Genomic DNA, 26,855 nt, shown 5'->3' on the forward strand with positions numbered 1-26,855 from the left:
TCACAAGGGTCACCGGCCGGGGCAGGATATGGGTTTGATGCAGCGTCCCTGGAACAGCACCAGGTTGGCGGGGCAGTGGCAGCCGGCCACGCAGGGCTTGTGGCACGGCCCGATCTCGTTCCAGTTGTCGCAGGTTTTGGTGCAGCCCGGTCCGCAGGTGTCGTACACGGCGCCGTGTTTACACTGAGTGGCTGGGGGGAGGGAAGAGAAGGAAAAAAAAGAAGGTCTGGTTTCAGAAGCATTTGATGGACTAATGACGTGGACACGTTTATTTGACAAAAGCAGCAGACACACGTCAGACCAGTTTAGATGATGACATGATTTCACCCTCTCTGAAACTCTGAACTATTAAATCAAATTATTTAGCTTTTAATTTGATTTACAAGTCTGGAAGAACGTCTGGTGTGCAGTGTTCCATCACTAATGACTGTTGAGCTTTGCTAAATCACTGTGAGTCTGACTTATCTCTGACTTCACTTCACAGTCCTGTGTATCTTCACGCGAGACTGTAATTAGGTCACTCACCCATACAGGCGGTGTCGGCCCTCCAGAGGACGGGTACCCCCTCCCTCTCGCAGGCTCGGCTGTAGGCGATGAAGGACTCGCAGTAGCAGTTTTTATGGACTGGACACTCACACATGTCCGTCACACACGACCTACAGAGAGAGAGAGAGACGATATCACTGACTTTATCAGACCTCTGTCCTTTTGAGACCAGTTTGGGCTGTTTTGGCTGTTGCTTTGGTTTAGAGGTACAGTTAGGATACATCCAAGTCAAGTCATGTCCATTAGCTCAAAAATAAAATCCTCCTCAACAGGCTTAAGAATCTGTACAACATTCAACGCCTCCTATCCCCGAACGTTCGGTTCAGATAAGGAAAGACTCCCCTACAACACATGGAGCCACCAAATTACAAATAATCCCAAAAAAAGTGAGTGACTTTTAGCACTTTTGTGGACTTGGGTGGGGAGTTATATCATCTTTTGGTATTGAATGTCTCCCTTCTTCAGGTTTACTTGAAGTGAGATAACACTTTGGGAAGATTTACTTGCATTATTGTTACAGCACATTGAGACAGTGAGACTCCGAGTCCTCTAACCTGTAGAAAGGGGCGAAGTCAACCACACGGTGGCACTTCTGAAACTCCCACGACTTTATCTTCTGGCACTCCCGGTGGGCGCGGAACTTGACTTTGACGCTGCCGGGGCACAGGAAGGATGTCGGCCGGCGAGGCGGGGGCTGCTGGGAACAAACTTCGTTTCCCTCGACTCGCCACGACTCGGCAAAGTCGTCCACGTCGAACTTGAACTGGCCGTCGCCTCCCATGGTGTCGTCGCGCTTGTGGCCGTTGTAGTTGCCACAAAGGCCGCAGAGGCGTCCGCGCAGGTGGGGGGCCGCCACGACCTCCACGAAACTGTCGCCGTCCCACGTGATCTCCAGACCTGCGGGAGAAAACAAAGCTTGATGTTTAAGACCGACGGTAAATACTTCTCTTCCCAACAAACAAACAGAGGTAAGTGTCAAGTTGTCGTGGTAACAGTGTGAGACTTTTACACATATGGACAAGACTGAGCATGAAACTTCATTCTTGAGTTGGAAAATAATATTAACTCAGCTTTTTTAGTAAGTGGACCTTGAGTTGAGATTATTTTGACAGTTTGAATCTTTTTCAGTTCATTATTGTTGTGTGTGACTAAATGTGAAGGTAGTTGATTGAATTTGAATTAAAAAAATGTAAAAGAAAGCTGTTTGTCTGTGAGGTTTTATACTTGAGTCATAAAAACGAGTTCCTGGCCTCCTAAAAAGAGCGTCGTGCGCTGACCTGCGATGGTGGTGAGTTTGAGCAGGTATCCGTCCAGGTCGATGTGCACCCCGGGGCCGTGGTAGGGCAGGGCGATGCGGGTGCCGTTCCTCCGGACCGTCAGGTGCTGGTGGAGACTGAGGATCAAACCTCCCAGCCTGATCTCAACAGACTGGGTCCAGGAGAAGGAACGAGTCCGCCGGGCGTCGTTCTTCACCAGCACCTAGTGAAGTCATTGATTTGTTGGTTTAAATGGACGTGAATTTTGGTTGGTTTAGATTTGTTGGGATAAAGAAACACTTAAAAATACATATTTACAAATTCATGCAGCGATGGTCGAACAAACCCAGAGTGTAAGTGAAGAATAGTGTTTATAGAGAACGTCTCATCATCTGCATGTAAATTAACTCCAACATTTTAGGTTGTTTTAGGGTTCAGCACAGAGGTAACTCTGACGCATTTAGCCTAGCTTAGCACAAAGACTAAAAGCAGCTTTGTCAAAGGTGACTTTCAACAACTCCTACGCTGTCTTGTTTACACGCTTTTCTTGTATATTTAACACAGTTGAGAAACGATGCATTGTGGTTGAACAGTTTGTGAAGACATGGCTAACCAACAACAGCTGGGTGCAGAGAGGCTGTATGTGTTTAGTTTGTCGTTATTATGAAGTTGTTGTGTTGACTGGAAGGCATATTTTTCCCTCCTTTAGCAGAGGCTAGCAGTTTCTCCTTGCTTCCAGTGTTTGTGCTAAGCTAAGCTAAACACATCGCAGAGCAATCTCTCTACTAAATGCACAGAGCTGAAATTCATATCTTTATTTCTCATCTGACTCTCAGTAAAACAAAACAGTTTCCTTAAATGTCAGTGTATTCCTTTAAAGGCTATAAAATGTCCTAAACTTAAACTCCCGTCCTACCATGAAGCTGGAGTCTGGGCTGTTGATGTTGACGTAATTTCCTGGTCCTCCAGAGGGGGCGCCACCACAATCACGAGTCAGAACATACTGACAGGTTCCCTGAAAGTTGAAGGTCCTGCCATCAAAGGTGTTGTAGTGAGGGTCGCCAAAGACTGTACATACCCCGGGCTCTGCAGAGCGACAGAAACACAGACAAAGAGAAATAAAGATGGAGTAAATGCAGAACTCAGTGAGAAAGAACGACCACAAGAAACAGAAATAAGTTGTGGAAAAATAGCTGCTGTTTGAACTTTGTTGGCTTAAGATACGAGCAGTGGGACACATAAAAACGAATGCCTCAGTTGTCCCAGGACAGCAAGACACAACCCAAAATGCAAGGGTTTAAGAAGGATACGTGTTTCCCAAACAGCCAGCAGCAAAAGGATAATTAATGATAATAATTAATGAAACATTTTGGAATCTGACTCGTGCAGAAGTGGGACCAGGATCTGTGGCGTGCTCCACCAGCTCTTTGAAGAAGTGGGGTTTATGGAGTCTTTGTAGTTCTAAAATGGTACATTTACAGCCACTTTTGTTGACTTGCTGCATGTCGCAGCCAAAAACCCAAAAAAGTACAATGACCCGAGGGCAAACCACAGTCTGGACTGAGGTTCATGGGAAATGCTCAGCTGAAGCTACAGAGGCTGGACTGAGATCTGTTTTAAGTGTCTTTGAGAGGGACTTACTTTATTTTGATTACCTTACTATATCGTTCAATACAAACAATCAATACCTTATTTCAGCTGCATCTGAACACAATTTTACCTGCAAACAGACTTACACTCATATATTTAAGATATTTGTACTTTGATTATTTAATGAGTGAGTACTCTGGGGAAGAGGAAGCTGCAGGGTTGAGAAGGACTTACTCACTTTCAGTGCAAACTGGACAGCAGCCGGTCCTGTTCAGGATCTTATTCTGCAAGAAACCAGGCGGAAATACTCGCTTTAGATACTCTCAGAGGACTGATACTGAGCAACATCACAGCAAGACCAGATCACAAGAAACCAAAGAAACTGAAAGTTATGACAACATAAATTCACATCTGAAAACTTTTGCACAGTTGAAAAATGACAATACTGAAATGTTCAGTAACCTGTCAAGGCCAGAAAGTCTCAAGGGAAGATTCATGTCATTCATCTTACTATTGATTGCGTTGTTTTTGTTGCGGCTGTGGCTTCACACACTTTTATACGTCTGCGGCGCAAATGAAGCATCTCTGATATTTGTAATAACTTTAATATTTTGAATTTAAGATTTGAGGTGTGAAGGACAGAGAAAGCAAAAGAAGAAAGAATGAAATGGAAAGACAGGTGAAACACAGAGCGAGAGAAACAAGAAGACAGCACCTGTGATACAACGAGGAATCCTCAGACACTCGCACAATCTCCTTGGAGGCTTAACAGTTCTCTACAGCCACAGTTTGTTTGATTTGAACTTCATTTTTTCATCCTCTGGGTTTGATTTACTAACGAAAACGGAACGTGACATGAAATGAAACACACTTTTCCAGCAGCAAATAAACAGTCGAGAGCTAAAAAAAAAAAAAAAACAACTCTGGTTGTCGTCCATCAAAGATCAACCAGGTATGCGGAGACAAACAGGTAACGAACAGTTAAACTGTTTGGGATGATCACACAACCTTTTTCCACATTTTGTTGGCAGAGGCAACAAAGGCAACGCTCCTGTTTTCATGCTGTCAATCAAACAGAGACGGAGTAAAAAGTTCACATTTGGACAAGTTAACAGTCACACCAGGACGACCACAAAGACACCGATACTCCGACTTCAACCGCTGAACTCTGTCTGTGTAACAGGAAACTCTGCGTGTGTGTGTGTGTGTGTGTGTGTGTGTGTGTGTGTGTGTGTGTGTGTGTGTGTGTGTGTACACTGTATGTTTCAACTTCCATCAGAGGTGCAGATCAGAGGACTCTTTCATACACTTTTGTGGCCTCAGGGAAGCCCTTCATTCGAGCAAACACACACTCTTTTTTTCCTGTCTGTCTATCTGTCTGTCTGTCTCTCTCTCACACACACACACACACACACACACACACACACACACACACCACTCGCCTGTCATCACATACAGACGTACACTCAATACACACTCCAGAGTCCTAACCTCTGCACAAAGGGCACTCTCTCTCTTTGAAGAGGGCTGCCTTTTGACAAACTGAGGACACACACACAAGCACACACACACACACACACACACACACACACACACACACACACACACACACACACACACACACAGTGACAGAGATTGGTTTTCAGGGGCCTAAATATAGGGAACCTCTTCTTTGCTGTCACTCAAAGACAAAAGGCTGTTCGGAGACACACTGTCTCCACGGGGGACGCACACACTCTGCCGACCTGCTGCTGACCGCAGGATGGCAGCATGGGAGAGTGTGTGTGTGTGTGTGTGTGTGTGTGTGTGTGTGCATTTAGACGGTTGAGGTGACCTCTGAGAGAGAGATGAACCACACTTGTGATAACTCGGGACAGGTGTGTGCTAACGTTACCTCCTCACATCAACGTAGAGCTAACGTTTTAAACTTTAACACGTTGGCTTGTTATGAAACGCTGCGACAGGTGAGTGTGTGTGTGTGTGTGACCTCCACATGGAACCTGTACCTTTTTGTTTTGCCAGGAGCAGTCAAGTACACAATGCAAGTAATTATACCACTAAATATACACACTGAACAGTCTGTAGCTGAAAGATGTAGCGTGGGGAGCGGAGGTCCAGGTGGTGGACGGATGAGTCGCGTGTCTAATTTTCAACAAATGAAAGTTTTTTATAACATCTAACCACCACTACTGTCTTCCCCCAAACTTAAATTGAATGATGTAATCCTAAAATATAACATACGACTCCAGCATGCCGTCCTGTTCTCACACTTCGTCTTCATGACACGAACGCAACATTAAACCGTGTTACATAAGAAAGCAGCTGTCACATGGTTGTGAAGATGACGTGCATCTCTAATTGCCATCAAACCCTGATTCCAGCCCTCATTTTATTAAAAATATCATAAATGCTATATTACTTATTTCAAAGTGCTGCTCCCCAAATGTGAGAAACATCTTAGGTAAAGTAAAATACTAAATCAACAGCAGGTAGTGAGTGAAACTGTCTTTCACCGGAGACAAAACTCAGTGCAGACCACCTACATCAGCCCGCAGTCGCCTGCTCTGACCACAAACAACAGGTGAGGGCTTGTTGTAACCGCTGGAAGCGTGTGAACTTGGACTGACGCTGACACCGGCTTTGACTGCGTGACCGCCAGCGGCCGGCCGGTATGTGAGGAATCCACTCCATCACCCACCGGCTGACAGATGACCCCCGAGCCACCTCTGCGACAGGTGAGCGCAGCACAAACCTTCCTCCTGGCAGCAGTTCCCAGAGCGTTTGACAGCTAACGCCACATTTCATCTGCGCGTAACGTCACTGATGTTCTCTTGTAGACGAGAAACCTCACCGTTGTAGAAAAGTCGTGGCCGTCATAATTGTGATATATATGCATTATATAAATCTATCATATCTCCTAATAACAAATATCAAACTGACCTGAATTGAACATATTTATATATATATATATATATATATATATATATACATGTATGACTTCAGACAGGAGGTCAGAGTTGACATTATTGTTATTATGTGTAATTTTTAGTTAAATGACTGAATTGCCTGCGTACACTGTAAATTATCTACATTTAAACAAGAGGAGAAGGATATAATGATGATGATGAGGAGGAGGAGGAGGAGGAGGAGGAGGAGGAGGAAGAAGAGGAATAACTGCTCACAGTAAAGTAAAATAAAGCACGCCAGCCTCGTTTCTTTCTGTTTTTCAGGTGAAACGGTTGAATTTGAGTGAAACGGTTATGGCCGCTCTGCCAGTAAATCAGAGGAGTGTCGCTGTTCTGAGGCGTCACGCGTGTGAAGTGAAGATGATGGCGTTAGTCACAGGATGTAAAGTGTGAGCGTCTGTCAGGTCCCACGGAGAAAACAGATAAAGTGGAGTGACAGAGACAGAGTTGGTGGCTGTCGATGAGCTGCAGGTCGAACAGCAGCTTTGATATCATGATGTAAACCCTACAAACAGGATGGAAGCTGCTGATTGGCTGATGGGTCTGTCACTCACCGAGGGGCAGCTGGTGATTGGTACACACTGTTTGGGCCGACACTCGATGCTTCCTTTAACGCAGGCACAGAGCGAGCAGTTCACCGACGACCACATGTCTCCTTCCTGCAGGACACAAGAAACAGACCAGGATCAGGATCAGAAACACACCAGGATCAGGGTCAGAAACAGACCAGGATCAGGATCAGAAACACACCAGCATCAGGGTCAGAAACATACCAGGATCAGGGTCACAAACACACCAGGATCAGGGTCACAAACACACCAGGATCAGGATCAGAAACACACCAGGATCAGGGTCAGAAACACACCAGGATCACAAACACACCAGGATCAGGATCACAAACACACCAGCATCAGGATCAGAAACACACCAGGATCACAAACACACCAGGATCATAAACACACCAGGATCAGGATCACAAACACACCAGGATCAGGGTCAGAAACACACCAGGATCAGGGTCACAAACACACCAGGATCAGGGTCACAAACACACCAGGATCAGGGTCACAAACACACCAGGATCAGGATCAGAAACACACCAGGATCAGGGTCAGAAACACACCAGGATCACAAACACACCAGGATCAGGATCACAAACACACCAGCATCAGGATCAGAAACACACCAGGATCACAAACACACCAGGATCATAAACACACCAGGATCAGGATCAGAAACACACCAGGATCACAAACACACCAGGATCACAAACACACCAGGATCATAAACACACCAGGATCAGGATCACAAACACACCAGCATCAGGATCAGAAACACACCAGGATCACAAACACACCAGGATCATAAACACACCAGGATCAGGATCACAAACACACCAGGATCAGGGTCAGAAACACACCAGGATCAGGATCAGAAACACACCGGGATCAGGATCAGAAACACACCAGGATCAGAATACAACCATCCAGGCAGAGTCCATCTGTCTGTCGGTCTGTCTGTCCATCCATCATCCAACCATCATTTATCCACACGTCCATGTACCTGTTCATCCATCCATCCATTCATCCATCTACCTGTCCATAGTGTGTATCCATTTATCCATCCATCCATCATCCAACCATCACTCCCATGTCCATCTGTCTGTCCATCTATCATCCGTCCATGTGTCCATCTGTCTGTCCATCTATCATCCGTCCACGCTTCCCTCCACCCCTCCAGTACCCACTCTGCTCTCTCACCCTGTAGATCTTGTTCCGGACTCTGCAGTACTTCACCTCCTCCACCTTCACGTAAGACAGACACTCCTGGCAGCACTGGTCGCCGTGGCAACTCCCCGGCCGAGAGCACCGCCTCTTGCACACCACCGTGGAGTCCTGAGAAGAAGAAGAAGAAGAAGAAGAAGAAGAAGAAGAAGAAGAAGGGCCCAGCAGGGAGGAGGAGGAGGCAATGGGAAGAAGTTTTATTTTAGGATGTATCATTCACTGAGGAGCACTCAGCTGTGTGTTGCTGTGATGATGATGATGACGGAGGAGGAGTGTTTGACATCCAGGCTGGTACCTTGCAGGTGCAGGTGGTGCAGTTGTCGTGTATGAAGGAAGTGCCGTTCTCGTAAACGTCGCTGTGGAACAGACAGCTTCCCAAAGACAGATCGAACACCTTCCTCTGACCTGAAGGAGGAGGAGGAGGAGGAGGAGGAGGAGGAGGAGAGTCAAAGATAAGAAGCAGGGACACAAAAGGAGGATTGCTTCTGCATTTCAAACACCTGTCAACGTCCACACAGGCGACCGGTCAGAGAGGTGCTTACCGAGACATCGAGGACAGCACTGTCCAGGCGGGGTGTGGCTGAGGTGGGCGGGGCAGGAAAGGACAGGACACACCTCCCTCATGCAGAGAGTCCGCCCTCCCTGGAACAACAACAAAACACTAATTCATTAACTTGCGATGGTTCTTCATGCTGTGACCTCTCCTGGATATTTGATTGACATGGAAATCCTATTGTCACCAAAAAATAGGAGGTGTTTATTGACTTTAAACCAAATCTATTTGTTTATATAAACACCAGTTTATTGCATGACCTTTCTGGTTTATGTGAAACATGAACAAATTATTATAATTCAACTAAAATACCTGGATAAAATGTGTGCATGTAAAATTAAAAAGACTGTTATCATTTTGTTGGACAGGTTTAATGTGCGTACAGTAAAAAGTAAAATATGATGTAGTCCTATTCCTGGTATGAAATAACAAATAACACATTTAAATGTACATATACATATACAAAGTAATACATGCAGAATATTTGTGTATCAGCAGGACAAGCTGTGACACCTCTGCATGTGTGTGTTAACAAGCCTACAGGTCGCCCAACCAGGTGCAAGCACATTAATGCTGTAATGTGTTTATGGACGTACCTGTAGGGTTTGTTTGTCTAATGGCGGGAGGAGGGAGGGATGGAGGAAGAGGAGGGAAGGGGGGGGGGGGACACAGAGAGGAAAGGAGGAGGGAAAAAAATCAGGAGGAGGATGTTGTTCCAACCAAAAGTTTGTGACTCCCAGGAGACTCCAAAACGAACTCGTTTAGAGGACCGAGGCCCCCGCTCACCAACAGTGTGCGTGTACTCACAGTGCAGGTGCACTTGATGCAGGGTTTGCCTTCTGGACTGAACTCCTCCTTCTCTTTGTACAGGCGACCCTCGAAGATACAACCTGCAGGACGAGAAGCATTTCAACACATCACTCGCTTCGTGTTCAGTTTGGTTCACCTTCGCTTACACTGTCTTCTCACCTGCAGCTCGAATCCAGAGCACGTTTAAAATGAACTCAGGATGTGAGTTGGTAAATAAGATGTTTCAAAAATTGGCCAATGCACAAAATCTGGTTAATAACATTTACAGAATTCTCTACACTTTGGCGGCAGTGAATATAAAACTTTGTTTGTTTCTGCAGATAATTTTCATGTCTTTAATCTGTCTTGAATTGATCCAGTTTGATTAATGTCTAAAGGCTCATTAAAAACACTAAAATACACAAAGTAATGACTGAAAAGTGGCACATTTGGAGGTGAAACATCTTTGTTACTTAATAAAAAACAAAGGTGAAATTATTTATAATCTTCAGGGTGTCCCACAGGATGTGAATGAATAATAACTTAATTCAAAATACCTTCGTCCAAGTCACTAAAAACATTAAAAGCTGTTCTTTTCAACATTGTATTATATTCAGCAGGTGGAGAGTCTGAACTCACCGGGGCAGGTGGGGCAGCACTTCTTGGGGTGGATTTTGGGGTTCTTGCAGTGGACGACACACTGCGCCTCGGCCTCAGTGACGACACCTTCCTGTCACAGCCAGGAGGTAAATCATTTCTTCAGTTTGTACATTTTGAAGACTTTTCTTTTGACTCTCATGCCTCTCATCTGTCCTTCCTCTGTGGTGCTTTGTGTCTTTTCATCATTCTTGTCTTCCTTCCTTCCATTTGTCTCCTCATTTGACGCCATTTTGTTCCTCCATCTCTTTCATTTGCACCTTTCTGACTTCCTCGCATCCAGTTTTCCTCCTGTTCCCCGCTGTATTTTAATGTTTCTTACTTCAATCCATCTCTCTTTTCATCTTACCCCTTTCTTCTTACCCATGTTTCTTTTCTTCTTGCCTATTTGCTCTCTTCCATCCCTCGTTTCTGCGTCCTTTTCCATTTGTTATTTCTTTCCTTTGCTTGCTTGACTTGTTCCTTTCTTCCCTGCCTCTTTCCTTCCCTTTTTGCTCCTACTTCCTTCTTCCCTTCCTTTCACCTCCCATACCTTTGTTCTCCTCCTCCCTCCTCCCTCCTCCTGTATCTCTACCGTCCTCTAACAACAGCATGTTTGTGTTGTTTCAGATCTGAGGTCAGAGGTTTCCACATGACGTCTGAGCTGAAACAACACTGTCTGCTCGCTTCACCTCTCGTCTGCTGACACACACACACACACACACACACACACCTGACAGCGTCTGGTTATGCAGGGTTTGGTGGAGCTGGTCCAGGACACTGAGCTGTTATAAGATCGTCCATCCAACATGCAACCTGAGAGAGAGAAGGAGAGACTTTGTTGATTTTCATACAATCTAAAACACAGAATTGGACCTTTGTCTCTTTCTGATTTTGACAATTTCTCACTTTATGTAAGTTCTTAGATTGTATCTATAGTATGACCACAGCAGTGCAGAACATGTAAAACTCTCAGGTGTGACCCCTTTCACATTACAGTTATTTGATCCATTGTTAATACGTAAAAATATTGATCGGTGCGGCTTTACATTTTGTGAAGTACGTCACAGTATTACAAAAGTACTGACAGGGTGTCAGCAGCAGCGCGCTGGGAATCAGAGCTGCTTCTTGGGTCCTCTCAAAGCTGTCGATGCTAAGACCTAATAATTAAACACTCATGCTGTGTGGCTTTGCAAGGATTGTTTCAGGATTTTAACAGGTCAAAACCGGAGATATGAAGGATCGTGCTGTCAGGTATCACAGCAGTCAAGTCCTCATTTTGGTGACTGAAGTCAGACTCAAGTCAGAACAGGAATCATACTGCGTCTATATATGTTTGAAGGTGTACACTCTTTTTAAATGTACATTTTATGATTAAAAAGTCAACACACACACACACACACACACACACACACAGTAATGTCCACCTCACTCTCTCACAGAGACACACAGCTGCTCAGTAACTCCACACCCGCTGACCCGTCCACTCAGCACTAAATGAATAGCCTATTCATTTCATCCCATTTACAGTAAGTGGTCTCAGATCAATGTTTAACTTTCCATACAATGAAACCTGATCACAACCATTGATCTGCTTTCCTCGGTGTAAACCAAACCCTGTGATACTGCATCACTGCAGTCTCTGTCGGATTAGATGACCGGAGGTCCCTCAGAGACTCCTGTCCTGTTCATACACTCAGTCCTCGCTAAGGCAGATTGATGTGACAGCACACCGATGAACCAGATCGACCAAGAAAAACACATTTAAATGAATGTTTGGACGTTCTAATGATTCTATAAACTATGATTCCAATGGTTTTATATAATATATAGTTTTTTTATTATCTATTTTGAATGCACTTCAAGCCAAGTATAACTCGTACGTGACATAAACTGGTTAATTAAGGCAGTTTTAAAGTTAATTGTTCCCAATAAACTGATCCAGTCTGGCTGTGAGTCTCTTTAAACTGTGCGTATGATTTCATAAAAGTGAGAAAACAGCGATATGACATGTAGGAGTCGGGGTGTTTTCCAAAGCAACGACACAGAGGGGTCCTAAATTTGGTCACAGCGGGCCGCAAGTCAACCGCACAATAGAAAACTAACAAGGGTTGTCGTGGCGACGAGGGGCTTTCCACGTCCGGGTTGAGCTCGTTCCATCGCTCTTAACGAAGTGCTGCGTCGTAAAACGCCGAACCGCAAACAAAAGGGCCGCGCCCCTGCTGACGGCTGGGAGGTGTGTGTGTGTGTGTGTGTGTGCTCTCATATTTCTATAGAACCACACAGCTTCATCAGCACAGAGAGAACTTTGTTTAAAGAGTTTATTCAGGGTTTGAATCTGCGATGAAGCAGATTTGGAAGCTCATCATCAATCAACACAGAAAACTAGAAAAAATCATTTCATATAAAACCTTTTCCCAACAACAAGTTATAGTCTTAAAAGCTTCACTTTCACTTCCTCTTTTGTGTTTTGGTCTTAGCATTGTTTTATTAAGAAGATATTAAAAAGGACCGTACTAAGCAGTAGCAGTAAGTAGAGCCCACGTGAGGAGAGGATGAAGAGGAGACGGATGAGGATCTAAGAGATGAAGGTCTATTGAGGAGTTTCTGGCTCATAAAAGCAACTGTATCTCCGAGGCCTGTAAACCCAACAGTGAACCCCTTCAGCAGCCGCGCTGTCTGCACACACTGCAGCTGTGTGTGTGTGTGTGTGTGTGTGTTATTACCGTCTCTTATTAGTGCAGTCCAGCTGCAGGTACTACAGTCCTATAATAAAGTGTTACCATCAGTGTTGGTCGAAACAAACAGGAACACAGACGTCACTTTGTGTTTTTTGATCAGTTCAATTCGGAGATTCTGAGTGCAGTAAACAAGTATTAACTATGAGGATTAAGATTTTCATGTAGTTATTGTGGCTGTCCGTCCGTCCACCTGTCCGTCTCACCTTTACACCTCTCGCAGCAGGCACCAGTCTGTTTCACCACCAGAGCACAGTCCTCCGAGACCAGCGGACATTTCTCCTGTTTACAGTCTGCCTTCCCCTCCTGCAGAGACAGAGACCGTTAACAACACTCTTCTTTTCCCTGGTGGAGGTTAAGAGGGGAAAAAAATCAGTCGTATACATATCATTCAAATAAAAGGCGGGGGGGGGGGGTATTCTTAGTTTGGCCACCATGAATTTGAGTTTATCTGTTAGTTGTAGTGTTTTACTCACAGTGGAGGAAGTTATCTTTCAGTTGACGTTAAAGACACGAGGAAATGACAACTTGACTTCTGAAAACTTTCTCTATAACACAAATGATTCATGACTCAATAAGCAGCAATCAAAGATCAGGCTGGAGAAAAACAACCGCATCTCCAGGAATGATTTATGTTGACACTGAAAAACTCAACTGATCTGCTTTATCTGGGCCGTGCGGGCGTGATTTGATCAGACAACAAATGCAGGTATTACTGCAGGTATGTGAACACATCCTGAGGGGGACATGAATGTCATTTTCACCTGATACCCCACCTCTGTGCTCTGCTATCAGACTTCTTCGCAGGTTTGAAGTTTGCAGCTCGAGTTTCTCAGTAAAAAGTGACTCAATCTTCACAGTTTAGCTGTGAATTTTCACACCAACTCAACAATCCTCCTGTCACCTTCAGAAACCCTGCGCACTGTAGCCGCCGTCACCACTGACTGCACCGTGGGACGGGACCAAATCTGCACTTGTTTAATACGCTCGACTTTCACACCCAGCTTTTATTGCTGATTTTATCCACAGGCTGTGTGTGTGTGTGTGTGTTTTATTTTACACACTGTCGGGGGTTTATAAAGTGGAGGCTGGCGGGTCCCAGGGCCCTGTGGCACTGCGGCAGCCGGCTCTAACGAGGACGGATCAAAGGAGGGCGAAAATAAATCGGGGTGGTTTAATATAGCAGCAGCTCCAACTAAACCCCAACCACACTGAGGACAGATGAAGTCATGACAGAGGAGGAGGAGGGAGGAGAGGGACAGCGATGGAAAGAGGGGACAGAGAAAGTTAAAGGAGCAAGAGGGAAAAGACTTTCCACTTGTTTTTAACACCTAAACTCTCAGATCTCAGTCAATATGTGATCGTTGATCTCTTCCACAGTTGTGGGCTCAACCACCGTCGGGATCATCTGACCGCAGAACCATCCAGCTCACACTGTAGTGAAAGAGGCAAACAGAGCCGACGTCACGTGCATTTCATCTTTGAGCAACAGCTGCTGCAAAAGCTTCGGTTTTTAATTTAGAATTCACACAGAAAAGAAGAAGAAAAGAGATGATTAACACCAGGATGTTAATATGAAGCGAGCGGACCGTAACTACACAAATAGATTCAGACACTTATCTGCTCAACAATCTGCGACTTTTGCGAGCAGGAACTCTGGAACTTTAGCTGCATTTCAACCGCAGACATTGGGTTCAGTTTTGGTTCCTGGACCCCAGACGGTTCATGAACTATCAGGTTAGAGTTCTGAACATTAGTGGTCAAACACAAGCCTCAAACTGCCACAACATGTTAATAGCATCACTCCGACAGGTAAAAGTTCAGTTCCCGCCTCAGCACGTCTGCTTTCCAACATTCGGTCGACTGTAACAGTCTCACAGCAGCAAAGAACAACAAACAAAATGCTAAAATCACTTACGTAACTGCCACTGGCGCTGTGTCTGTTACAAAAGCATGCTTTATCCTTTAAGTGTGTCTTTTTTTCTACTGCTCCAGTGGCCATTGGCTTCCATTCAACCCTGTGGAGTGTGTTAAATGCACTAGTAGACACTCGAAACCTGCTGGAGTCGTGTTGGAACGGTCCTTTAAAGAGCTGTGGACAATTTGGTCGTCAAGGTCATGTCCTTCTCTCTCTCTCTCCTCTGTTATCCATTAGCACAAAGTGGTGTTAGTACATGTGACCCCCCCCCCACACACACACACACACACACACACACACTCTCACCCTTCTTGTCTCGGGGTCAAAGGTCACAACGGGTCACCATGCCTTATAAACACTCGACATACCATCACGGCACCAAGGCCGGTCGACTGGACGGCTGTCTGTCGCCGAGGGTGATGACCCCACCAACACACACACACACACACACACACACACACACACAAAGTGGGATGAAGCGCTGGTATGCTCGTAAGTGTGTGTGTGCCAGAGAAAGAGAAAGTGTGTGTGTGTGTGTATATGCTACTGTATGGAGCAATACAAGGATTTGGACTTAAATTGAATTACACTAAATACGTTTGTGTCATGTGAGAACTTCCAACTCCAGATTCAGTCTGTTTTTATTAACCACAAATATAAAAGTCCAAATAACCTGGCGGGGAAAAGAAAAACTGTCTCCAGAGCTTCACGTTGACGTTTTGTAGATACGAGGTTCTCAGCCGACGGTGACTGATTTCAGTGAAGTAAAAGCTGTTAAACTTCACGGAGACACAAGGTTTCAGTGTGAGACAAAAATACCGTGATACGATTTAAAATAGCGTAATATGATTTTTATCCGCAGCATTTTAAATTCAATCAGTTCAATTGAATCATTACTAACTTCATTAGTGAAGGTTCAGTTCAACTTCATGAGCTCAGCTTCAGAAACCAGGACCAGAGTCCGAGTCTACATCCCGGGCTTTTGACGTCTACATTAGATTACATTATCTAAAGTTGTTTTTTGTTTTTTTTGGTGACAATATGTTAAAAATATCAAATTCAAATCAGTGAAGTGCAGATAATAAAAGTCATGGTGTGACTGCACTTCACTTTAAATAACCACAAATGAATGAACGTCATCTGGGTCCTTAAAGCTTCACAGAATGTTTCCAGAAAAGAAAAGAAAAGAAAAGCTCTGAAATCTTTCTACGTTCACTGTGAAGAAAAACATCAATCTGACGTTAAATGTCGATTAGGACTCTTGTTCCTTTAGACTCTCTGGTGCCGAGAGTGGGAACACGTTACGTCTGCACATTTGCAACCATGAAGTGAGTCAAATGTTGCTTGTTTTGGTCATTTATGTTCGCATGTTATTGACTTGGAGCGATTTTACTGATGTTAATAATGTTCTGCATCGGTGTTTTCATCAAAGAATAAAGATTAAAGTTCAGGGGACAGAATATCTTGGACATGAAGAACATGAGCAAACTAATGATAAATAGTTTACATCTCAGTTCTTTGACATTTTATCATTAACTTCTCTTTTCTTTTTCTTCAATGAGCAAAGAAAGTCATCATTTGTGTGACAGTTGTGCTGCTTTGCCACTAGGAGGCGACAGTGTTCACTATTCCTCCTTATCAGTGTTTGGTTTTTTTCTTCCTCACTTCTTCTGCTGTCCTTCTCTTTCTCCCATCATCCATCACTTTCTCACTTCTTCTCTTATTTTCTTGATTTTCCTCCAATTTCAATGTCAAGGCTTCGCTGGCTTAAATATTACCAACATCCTCCGTACTCTTTCTTACTCCCTCACACTTTGTTTTTCCATCTTTCTCTCCAGTTGAATCACTCTCTCCTGTGTTTCTGAGGTGCCCCCCCCCCCCTTTCATGCTTTCTCTCTGTCATGGTGAAGGATAGAGAGATCAGTCAGGGTCTGTCAGCACAGGAGAGGAGCTCTCGACTTAAAGGCCCACTTAAGCCCTTGGACATCACCCCTCCCGATCCCCCAAACCTTAACCCCCTTTGCCACTGCGACCTCTCACCTTTCACCCTCCCTCCAAAACAAACAGGTCGCGACCCCCCGCCAGAGAGCAGGAGCCACAGTAGCTTAGGGACGAGACGGGGGGAGAGAGACGCCGATGGGAACCGGTTTCCCAAAACTGTTTCAGCGTGTGGTCTTTTGTATTTGCGTACGTTTTCACTAAAGCTAAGTAGTAACGTCGCCCCCAGCTGGTCGGAGTCGAGTCACGTCGCGCACAACCACGAGCCTGAATGATGCTGCATGTTAACCTCACTTTAACGTTGGTCCCTAACTTTAATGTAATAACAAAAGTTATTGAAATCAGTTCAATGATGTTTACACTTTGCTATCTAAGTGGTCCAACTGAAAGAATATCAACACGTGATTTTAGATCGTGGCAGCTTCAGGGCTGATTGTTGATGAATCAGTTAATGAAATAATTGTTACATCTATTACTACAAAGTTCTTGCACACTAGAAAGTGTTTTAGACAGATGAGTCAGATCAGATCCTGTGCATCGCTTGTATTTCACGCAGACAAACAGCGCTGGTCTTTAAAAAGTAAGAGAAAAGCCCAGAGTGACACCTTCAGAATAGCTTTTAGTGTTTGACCAACAATGTAAAATGTTCCGTTTACAACGAAATAAAACTTGAAATGAAGCAAATCCTGACATCTGGAAACAGCAAATAATTCCTTTGATTGATTACAGCGAATCGAAAGTCTTGTTGCTGATCAATTTTCTGTTGCTCGACTAATGAATTTATCTCCCGACTGTTTCAGCAGAAGGCGCCTTCGTCCAAAAAGCCTTAACGTCCTGTACTGTCCCTCAAAGTCTCCCACATCCCTGCGAAACACTTTCATAGAATGTCGTTTTTGTGGGTTTTTGTTTCTCTCATGAAGTTTCTCTGCAGCCACAGTTGTGTTTAAATGAGTTCATTATATTCTGAGTTTGTTCACTGAGGCTTGTTATTGTAACTGTTGGAGCGGGCAGCAGTTTTCACACAGGTTGTTGACTGACTCTGTCCTGTCCTTGATCTCCCCCCTCTGACCACTCAGACTCTTTTCATCTCTTGTTTCTTCCTCGTTTCATCCTCCTCACTTCCTGCCGCTCAGCTAGCGGACGACAAGTGAGACAAAAGAGAACGAGAGACAGCGACTGGAAGAGTGTGATCAGGTGTCATCAGGTAAACTCCGCCCCTCCTGTATTGATCAGCTACTGTTTACCGATCAGCTAACCTTTGACCTCTCTCTCAGATCGATCACAGCGACAACTTCTATGCGTAGTTCGTCTGGAATGTTTGTTTGATCGATTAACTGTGACCTCTGACCTCCTTACTGTTGGGGGGGTTGAACAATCTGCGCCAGTCAGAACTACATAAAGGAAACACTACTTCCTGCTTTGAACGTTGGCATTGGATGTGTAGTGAACATCCAACGTGAACATGTTTCCTACAGGAACGTGGCGCTGGGTTGTCTGGTGAATTCAGAATAGTTGTATGTTTGTCAAACATTTGTCTCTTTGGACGAACCTTTTGTTTTTTAAGCTGAGGTGCTCACTGGAGTTCCCATCTGAGTTTTTAACATTGTTGTCAACAAACATGTTTAATATTTTTATTGGTGGTCTTTTAGTGCGACCAGAATAACAAGATAAACTATCATCCAGGCCCGAAGTCACGTCAGGTAACACAAGATGTCATCCTCCAAAAATACTTTTTACACTGAAAACAGACTCCAGCTGTCGTTCTCACATGATGCTGAGAGGGAAAAAAAGATCAGACATTTACAGGTTCTGGTGATCGCGAGAGAGAGAGAGAGAGAAAACATCTGAACTCACAGCGAGTGAAGGCAGTCTGAGGGCCGATGAGAGAGTGGAAAAAGACACGGAGATGAACAGACAGATAGACGGGGACGATGAAGAGCGTGACGGAGATGGGCCGACTCCATCCAAGATAACGGATCGTCATGGCGACCGGCCTGTCAGTCAGTCTGTCAGCCACATCCACTCCTGGCCCCATTACAGTGCTTGGCCTCACCCCGGCTCACACAATGGCTCTTCTGTGTGTGTGTGTGTGTGTGTGTGTGTGTGTGTGTGTCTACCCGCAGAGCTATTAGCAGGTACTCTGGACCAAATGGAGAGCCAACCACCCCCCCCACCCCCCCCCAACCCTCCTTGTATGAGTGACACTGGAGCCCTGATGGCTCCCCAACCCCCTAAAGACAGCATGGCGACATAGAGAGTCCGTCTTTTGGGGGATGAAGGAAGTGGAAGAGTGGTCACTGAAAAATACTAAGTTTTTGCTAAAGGTCTGGTTTAACCCTGATGTAACGTTACCAAGCGTCAAACAGTTTCCTCTTGCTGCACGAGGAGACCAGAGTAACCACAACCCACCACCTCTAAAGAGACCTGCTCATTATGCTGCAGTCCATAGAGGCAAAATAATATTAATATTAACAGTTAACGGCCTGTTATTTAATTATGAAGTCCCAGTTACTGTCAGCAATACAAGCTTTTCTCATATTTCAACAAATTAATTAGCCAACGTATGAAAGTAGCTGGTATTTAAAAAGTTTTTAGGAGATAAACAACGACCAAATTCAATAACGACTGAGCCCTGAGTGTATGTAAGTTTATGTGTGTGTGTGTGTTTATGCAGGGTGTGTGTGTGTGTGTGTGTGTGTGTGTGTGTGTGTGTGTGTAGGGGGGGTTAAAGTAGAGATGAAAGGCCGGCCATTGCTTGCTGATGACTGATAGCATTCAGCAGGGCTTTGGCTGATGTCTGCCTGATAACACAGAGGACGGCTCAGACTGCAGGCCGAGGGGAGCCTCACAGCAGCCAATCAGAAGCCAGCGCAACCTTTAAAAAAAAAACAATCAGGAGCTGGGGTTTGTTCACCGAAAGTTGTATTTGCCATGAATAAGTAAAAGTATATGTATAAACTGTACGTGTGCAAGGTGACAAAGAGTCCCATTATAACGAAATAATAGCCGAAGAGGAGGCGAATAACGGCCTTGTGCGGTGATATTCCTCCACCAGTTCCATTATTTTCTTATATCAGAACAGCACAGAGTGCATTATAGCTCTTGTACCATGACAACGACAAAAAACCCACAAAAAGGATCACCATCCTTAACTGTCAGTTTAAAGGCCAACAGTTGTCCAACAGCAGCTGAAACCACCTTTGTCACGTCAGAATTTGGTGTCTTCTCGATGTCTTGTGCATCATTTCATACGCAGTTCCCCCAAAATATTTTGATATAACCAACATATGTGCTTTCTTTGGTGCCAGACAACACGTCATATGACCTATAGTTCATTTTCAAGCTTACTGAACCCTTAAAGGAATAGTTTGACATTTTAGGAAATTTGCTTTCTTGCTGAGAGAAACACCACATGTTGCGTTTACACTTCTGTTTTTGTACGGATCAAACTAACTGAATGTAACCTGTTAATCAGTTTTTTTATCCTACAGATCCAGGCTAGCTGTTTCCCCCTGTTTCCAGGCTTTGCGCTAAGCTAAGCTAACCAGCTGCTGGCTGTAGTCCCATATTTACTGCACAGACACCAGAGAATCTTATTCTCAGCCTTTACTCATTTAACTCTGCCAGAGAGTGAAGAAGCATGAGAAAGATGTTGAGCTATTCCTTTTAACTGTTGAGAATCAGTGTCGTCGCCATGGTTACGTGCAGTCTAATACAGGCTTAGCACTGATTGAGAGCAGAGATTAGACTAATGATTGAATATGTTTTAACTTACCAGCCAATGAGAAACATTTTCCATGGTGTAAATAATTACATCACTTGTACTTGCGCACACACATACACACAACATGCAGCCCTGAAGTTCACACCCGCGTGCTCCCTGGAGGGTAAACTCTGGTCATGTGACGCCTTTTAAAAACAGTCGAGGCAGTGACACAGAAGAGCCTTGTTGGTCCATTCTCATCCCCTAAAACAAAGACCTCTACAGCAGTAATGGGAGGGGGGGGGGGAGGTCGTGGAGCGGGGGTCAGGAGTCAAAGAGCACATGTTCCAGGAAAGAGTCGTCCCCTAACGTTTTGTAGGCTGGTTTTAACAGCCGGGCCGAGCCAAGACAGCGTGACGACAGGCATGTCTGTCAAAACAAACAATCCCCACTTCATGTTTCACTGCAAGTTTGCTGTAAATCCTCAGAAAACAGTAAAGAGTCACATTATAAAGTGCTTTCCTGCACTCGCAAACCACTAAAAAGCTGCCATCCTGACTTCATAAACTGGTTGTATTGATAAGTACTTTTTGACTAGACTTGAAAAAACGTTTTGCCTAAATAAAAAATTGACCATCAAATCAAACTATTCATACGTCACATCTCACCTAATGTCCCGCCAAAAAACGTGCATTTCAAAGTCCCGTCACAGCGTCACGAATCTTTCACAACCTTCCGATAAGAAACACCACACGAAGCTCAATAATCAGCTTTACAAATATCACTATCAGCACTTAAAGAGGTCGTTTTATCAGCCTGAGTGGAAAACCTGAGGCAGCAATTACACGTCAGCGTGCAGAGAACAAACAGGGCGGCAGCGAGTCACTCAGCTAATAACTAAAAGAGAAACACTGCGACATATCTGACAGTGGAGAAAGTGAAACTAGTTGTTCTTACCAGACATACGCAGGTGATGCAGGGGTTGTCGGTGATGTTGGGGATGTGGAGGACTTCTCCTTCGTTCTCACAGCTGGCCTCGGTACCTGTGAGGGACAGCAGGAGGGTGAAATATGGGTCTGGACTTTTGACTCTGACCAACCTGTGTCGGTTCTTGTTAAATAAACTGTGGACTGAGAGTTATTTATTTATTTATTTATTTAAACACAGACACAGACACAGAGGAGCATGTAGCCACTGAAGTGCCAGATGTTTTTCTCAGGAGTTGGCGGAGACAAAAGCAGAGCTAAAAAAAAAAAGACATGACTCCAAATGCTAATGCGTCCGTAAACAGGCAGCTGTTTGACAACACGTTCACATGACAGCTCTTTAGGGTGATAATATGTCCGTGTTGTTACAGCTTGTTCTGCTGCCCCCAAGTGGCCAAAAGAAAATAAATTATTACTGCTTTAACATTCATTAACTTCATTAGGCCAAATTTGAATTTGTTTGTATGACTCATCCATTGTGCGCTACGGGCATCAATTCATGTGCACACTGACTAAAGATCTGAGCAAATACCTGTTTTTCCATTCTGTTTTCTCAAAAAATGTGTTTTTTAAAACAAGTTCTAATAAAGACATGAAGCATAATGTTTTACAGTTGAATAATAAACTTATCAAAGATTACAGAAACAGTGAATATTGCTCAGCTAGCTTGATTGGAAATCAAATTATCATTAATAGCTATAAATAAAAACACCAAAAAAAACATATACTATAGAAACAAACACATAAAAATGCAGCTTATAAAACATACGTTGCTGCAGTTTACTACACTGCCAACACATACCAATACCAGCGGATGATATTGACCCTGGTGAGCGCGTTCTGAGTGGGTTATTTAAACCCTGAGTTTGTCTGTCCAGGTAAAAGCAGTTACATTTAAACTGAGGTCTTAAAAAAAACGCGAGTCAGTCGGTTTGTTACGAGAACAAGTGTAATCTGAACCAAGCACAGGAAACGACCCCAAACACGAGGGTTTATGGGTAAAAGCAGACAGATGTCAACATCTCACAAAGAGACGACGCTCGGCCGCTTGTTCATGTGCCAGGTTTGTTTTGACTCTCTAAAATGAAAACTTCCTTCCCAGTAGGAAGTTATTGTCATGAGCCGGGAGCTGAACCGGGGTCATCGGAGGTAAGACCCCTCGGTGTCAAACTACTTCCTGTTTCCGGTCATGTCTCTTCCTACGATCCTATCTCTCATTGTTTGAGCACGAAGAACTGCAAATTTACGCTCTTTCATTTTCTGCTTCAGCTCGTCTTCTGTTCTGATGCAGTTTCTCCATCAGGAACATTTACAGGTTCTTTCATTTTACATCTCACCAAAAAAACAGCATGAACAGCATTAAACAGCACAAGATCTTGCACACACACGTAAACAGAAAACATTGGGTCGGTCTCCTATCTGTGTACTGTGACCTCTGACTATTGACTATTGACCTGCTGACTGTTTGTTGTAATGTTGATTGAAACAAAAATAACAAGAGCAAAAGTTTAAGGAATGAAATACAGGTTATGTCTGTGGTTCTTTACCACGTTATCATGTATCTACATACATGAAGTGTGTTTTCTTTTACGAAGTATTTAAAGATTCTCATTTTAAAACAAGTCAGCTGGAAAAGCTGATCAAATCTGCTGGCCACAGTTGTCACTTCTGGCTTGAAGTGAGAATGCTGCTTTTGTCTGTGTCTGAAATTAAGGACCCGTTGTTTTGAAAACTATTATGAATTTCGATGGTAAATCGAACACTATAAAAAACGCACCATATATACGGAGAGCTTGACAAGCACACCAGCAGTAACCTCAGCTGATGTTTGAAGCTGAGAGTCATACAAAAACAAAGTTAGGATCGGGTCTGTAATGGACTAAATCCACCTGAACTCAGAGTCCAGTCTACAACAGTAGACCCTCATGGCAGCCAGTCGTGCCGTCTTGTCTCTGAGTTCGGCAGAAAACCAGCCTGTGGATTCTGGCAGAGCAGACAAACCCTGCCGACTCCACCACCACTGTAAAATTTACAGCCTTCGAGTGTAATTAAACTGGCAGGGCTGTAAGTGGTGGGGGGTGAGGGCGGGGGGTGGGTGGAGGGTGCGAGGGAGGGGGGGGGGCTGGGTCTCTGAGGACTCGTCCTCAGTCTGACAAAATACCTTCCTTTTCTGTTTGTCTCATGTCCTTCTACCTGCAGATAGTGATGATATGTTGAGTTTATATTGCACCACTTTCACCTTCAAACCTAAAAGCACTGAACGCTTTAATAAAAGGAAAACAGAGAAGCTGAAGTAAAAAGCCGTGAAAGGACAAAATGAGACGGACAACGTGGCTGGAGAAAGCCGTGCAGAGAGGGAGCTGAAGGACAGCAAGAGTCTCAAAACTGTGACCTCTGCTGGGTTAGAGGTCGCTCTCTCTAATTAGCTTCATGTATTCGAGTATGCATGTGCACGTTCTGCCTCCAGGGGAGCAAGAGGAATTCAGATCCTTTACTTAAGTAAAAGTAGAAATACTGCAATACAAAAACACTGCATCAACTAAAAGTCCTGCATCGTAAAATGTAAAAGGAAAATGTACTTAAAGAATCAAAAGTAAAGACGCTCATCATGCAGAAGAATACCTGTGTGGATGTAGTGGAGTAATAGAAGTACCATGAAATACTCACGTAAAGTACAACTATCTCAAACGTGTACTTGAGTACAGTACCGCTGTCTGTTTCAGAAGAACTGGGGCTGTTTGAAAACAAAGACGCATGTGATTTGACTGGATTTAAGAAAGATTGCAGATGTTCAGGTCGACTTTTGTTAATTTAATAACTCAAACTCTGAAGGTGAAAACATGGCAGCACGTTACGCACAGTGATCCCACCAGTCCGTTAAGTCCGGGAGGTTTTTGGTGAGAATGACAGCGACTAAAGGGCTCATAACTAATAAAAAAACATACTCTAAGGAACTTTTAGCAGGTTTTCCTCCAGTCAGTCCAGCTCGCTGCCCCCCCCTGACTGCAAAGAGGTCAACTGTGAGTTTATAAAAGTGTCAGTTCAGATTCATTAAAGTGTCCTTTCAGAGAGGGACGGGAGGAGACGGGCAGGACCAGAATCAAGTGTCCTGGACCAGATTTAAACCAGTAACGCTGTTCTTATGAACACCGTAGATAACAACAGGGTGACCTCTGCTCCACCTGCCGCTCAGCTATAAGACCTGAGACCTCCCAGAACCCTCTGGTCTGTGGTCCGGCAGACAGTAGGCGGGATGATACAGTGCATACTTGGGATGCCAGGTGGAGGAATCTGATCTGCTGGGATCAGAACGGTGCAGCGTCCTCAGAGGTTTCCTACACTGTCTCATGTCAAACAGAAGGACTACGGAGACCCATCTGGTGCAGGTTTAGCCCCCCATCTGATTCCCATCTTTCTGTTTGCTTCAAGAACAGAGATAAGAGCCAGGAGAGGGGAGACCCTGATAATCAGACCAGGTTCTCAACGGATGTGCATCAAGTTCTTTCTGGCTGTTCATGTTCAAAGCGGAGGAGAAAGTGGAACCTCTGCTCTGAATCAGCTTTTTTGTTAATGAAATTATCGTGAAATTCAACTGCTGTCGTCTTGGAAACCAAATAAATAACCTGCCCTCTCCCCTCAGAGCCGGAGGGGGCAGGTCGGCCCGGTGACAGCAGGTCAGCCGCCGGCAGAGCCTCCACCTCCACCACCTCCACCTTTCATTCACTCACTCTCTATCAGTGTCTCTCCTCATGCAATGCGGCTGTCAAAGAGGGAGCAGGCCGGGGAGGGAGCGCGTTTACACCGGCAGGGAGAGGCAGGAGAACCCGCTCCGGAGGGGGGCCAGAGAGACGCTGTTAAATCCGAGCTGGTTAAAGAAAGTGATTTACACTTTACAGGCTGCTTTTAACTAAAAAAGCGGGTTAATTATAACCCGGAGTGACACAAACAACCATTTGAGTAAAGATCCCTTTTAGCTCGACGCAGTTCTTTCATCCTGAAGCTCTCAATCTGTGCAGAATTCCTTTAAATCTCATATAAATGACTTTGATATAGATTATTATGTCATCATGATTTATGTTGGTTTGGTGGTTTTTCTCTCCAGTGCAGCCCCGTTTCTACTGAAGGACGCGGACCAGTTCCTTGCAGGGGGGGCACAGAGAGGATAACCCGGGTTCATCTAGCGCTGAGCCCCCAGACACAAGATCAAGACGCTTTCCAAAACCTCCACAAACGCAGAAAGCTCCTTGCAAAATACATTTTCACCCGTTTATGGTGAGAAATAAACAAAAACTAAGAGAATGTGATGATTGAAAATATAGGAGGGAAGTTGTGAAGGAAAACCTCTTGATTTTGTGCTTCCTGGAGCTCCTGGAGCCTCTCTTTGACCACCACGTTACTGGGAACCAGAAATATAAACGCTGACTTTGATTCTGGTGCGCAGAGTGCGCGGCAGACTAAGTGACCGGGGCTTTGGGGAGGCTTTTACGCACGGTGGGTGTCGTGATGTGTTATTATGAGGCCGTGTGATCCCTTTAATCTTACCTGTAATTAGCGGAGAGGAGGACCGGGGCGTTTGGAGCAGCAACAAAAAGCAGAAGAAAAACCTACAGGTGGACCAGGAGGGAGGGTTCAAGCAGCGGAGCAACATCCTCGAGTTTTCTCCAGGAAAAAGGATCAGTTAGGAGAAAACCGGAGAATAAATCAATCAAATCAATCCAAAGGAAAAGAAGATCAAGTGAAACAGATCCACGTTCAGCGTCTCTCCCGCAGGCTGCTCGTCTTTATTCCAGCCAGGAGAGAAAACCTCATCAGTCTGTCAGTTTGCGCTGAAATGCAAAGCGACAATCAGCCAGACGCGCGGAGATTACACCGACATTAAAATGACAAAGACGCGCCGACGGGACGCCGACAGGGGGGCTGCTCAGTCCGGGGAGTCATTGAAACCATTTCGAGATCAAATCATGCAGATGTGGGGGTCCTGAGAGGAGCAGCGGCCGGTTCTGAGGTCCAGACCGAAGCGTCCGCGGTGATCTGAGCTCAGATGAACACAAACAGCTGATTTATTAAAGCTGCGGGGTTTCAAAGGGGCTCTGACTCCCCGCCGAGAAGTCAGTAAGGGAAGTTTTTCCAGGAGTGGACTCGCCTCGACCTGCGCTCCGAATCCAAAAGTCCGTGTGGCCACATGGATGCTCGATGCCGACTGTCCGGGGCTGAGGAGCGGACTGCAGTCTCTCTCTCTCTCTCTCTCTCTGAGCTGTGTGGACGAGTCCAGCCTCTCCTCCTCCTCCTCCTCTGGTATTAAAGCGGACCTCTGGTGTCGGAGCGCACCACACAGCCAGAAAGTCCTGCCTCCTCTGTGAAACCCGGGACCTCCTCCTGCCTCCAGACCTTT

General features: G+C 44.9%; 1 protein-coding gene across 1 annotated transcript; it reads right to left on the bottom strand.

The window, feature by feature from the left end:
- Positions 1 to 26,111, bottom strand: bmper (BMP binding endothelial regulator). Its single transcript, XM_070912352.1, has 16 exons — positions 26,006 to 26,111; positions 21,435 to 21,520; positions 13,065 to 13,164; positions 10,854 to 10,936; positions 10,124 to 10,214; positions 9,503 to 9,585; positions 8,685 to 8,784; positions 8,438 to 8,547; positions 8,119 to 8,253; positions 6,913 to 7,017; positions 3,631 to 3,676; positions 2,719 to 2,888; positions 1,824 to 2,025; positions 1,101 to 1,443; positions 526 to 656; positions 1 to 191 (listed from the first exon to the last, which is right to left on the bottom strand). Exons 1-16 carry the CDS (start codon positions 26,109 to 26,111, stop codon positions 10 to 12), a joined length of 2,073 nt encoding a protein of 690 aa, XP_070768453.1. The 3' UTR covers positions 1 to 9.
- Between the last annotated feature and the right edge of the window lie 744 nt (positions 26,112 to 26,855).

The sequence above is a fragment of the Enoplosus armatus genome, chromosome 9, assembly GCF_043641665.1.
Source record: "Enoplosus armatus isolate fEnoArm2 chromosome 9, fEnoArm2.hap1, whole genome shotgun sequence".
In the NCBI taxonomy this organism is placed as follows: domain Eukaryota; kingdom Metazoa; phylum Chordata; class Actinopteri; order Centrarchiformes; family Enoplosidae; genus Enoplosus; species Enoplosus armatus.

Excerpts from the sequence above, each read along its gene's own strand:
- bmper (XM_070912352.1), bottom strand. The coding sequence starts at position 26,111 with ATGTTGCTCCGCTGCTTGAACCCTCCCTCCTGGTCCACCTGTAGGTTT. Across the intron at positions 8,254-8,437 it reads GCACCACCTGCACCTGCAAG|GACTCCACGGTGGTGTGCAA; the intron begins GTACCAGCCTGG and ends TCTTCTTCTCAG. Across the intron at positions 1,444-1,823 it reads CAAACTCACCACCATCGCAG|GTCTGGAGATCACGTGGGAC; the intron begins GTCAGCGCACGA and ends TTTCTCCCGCAG.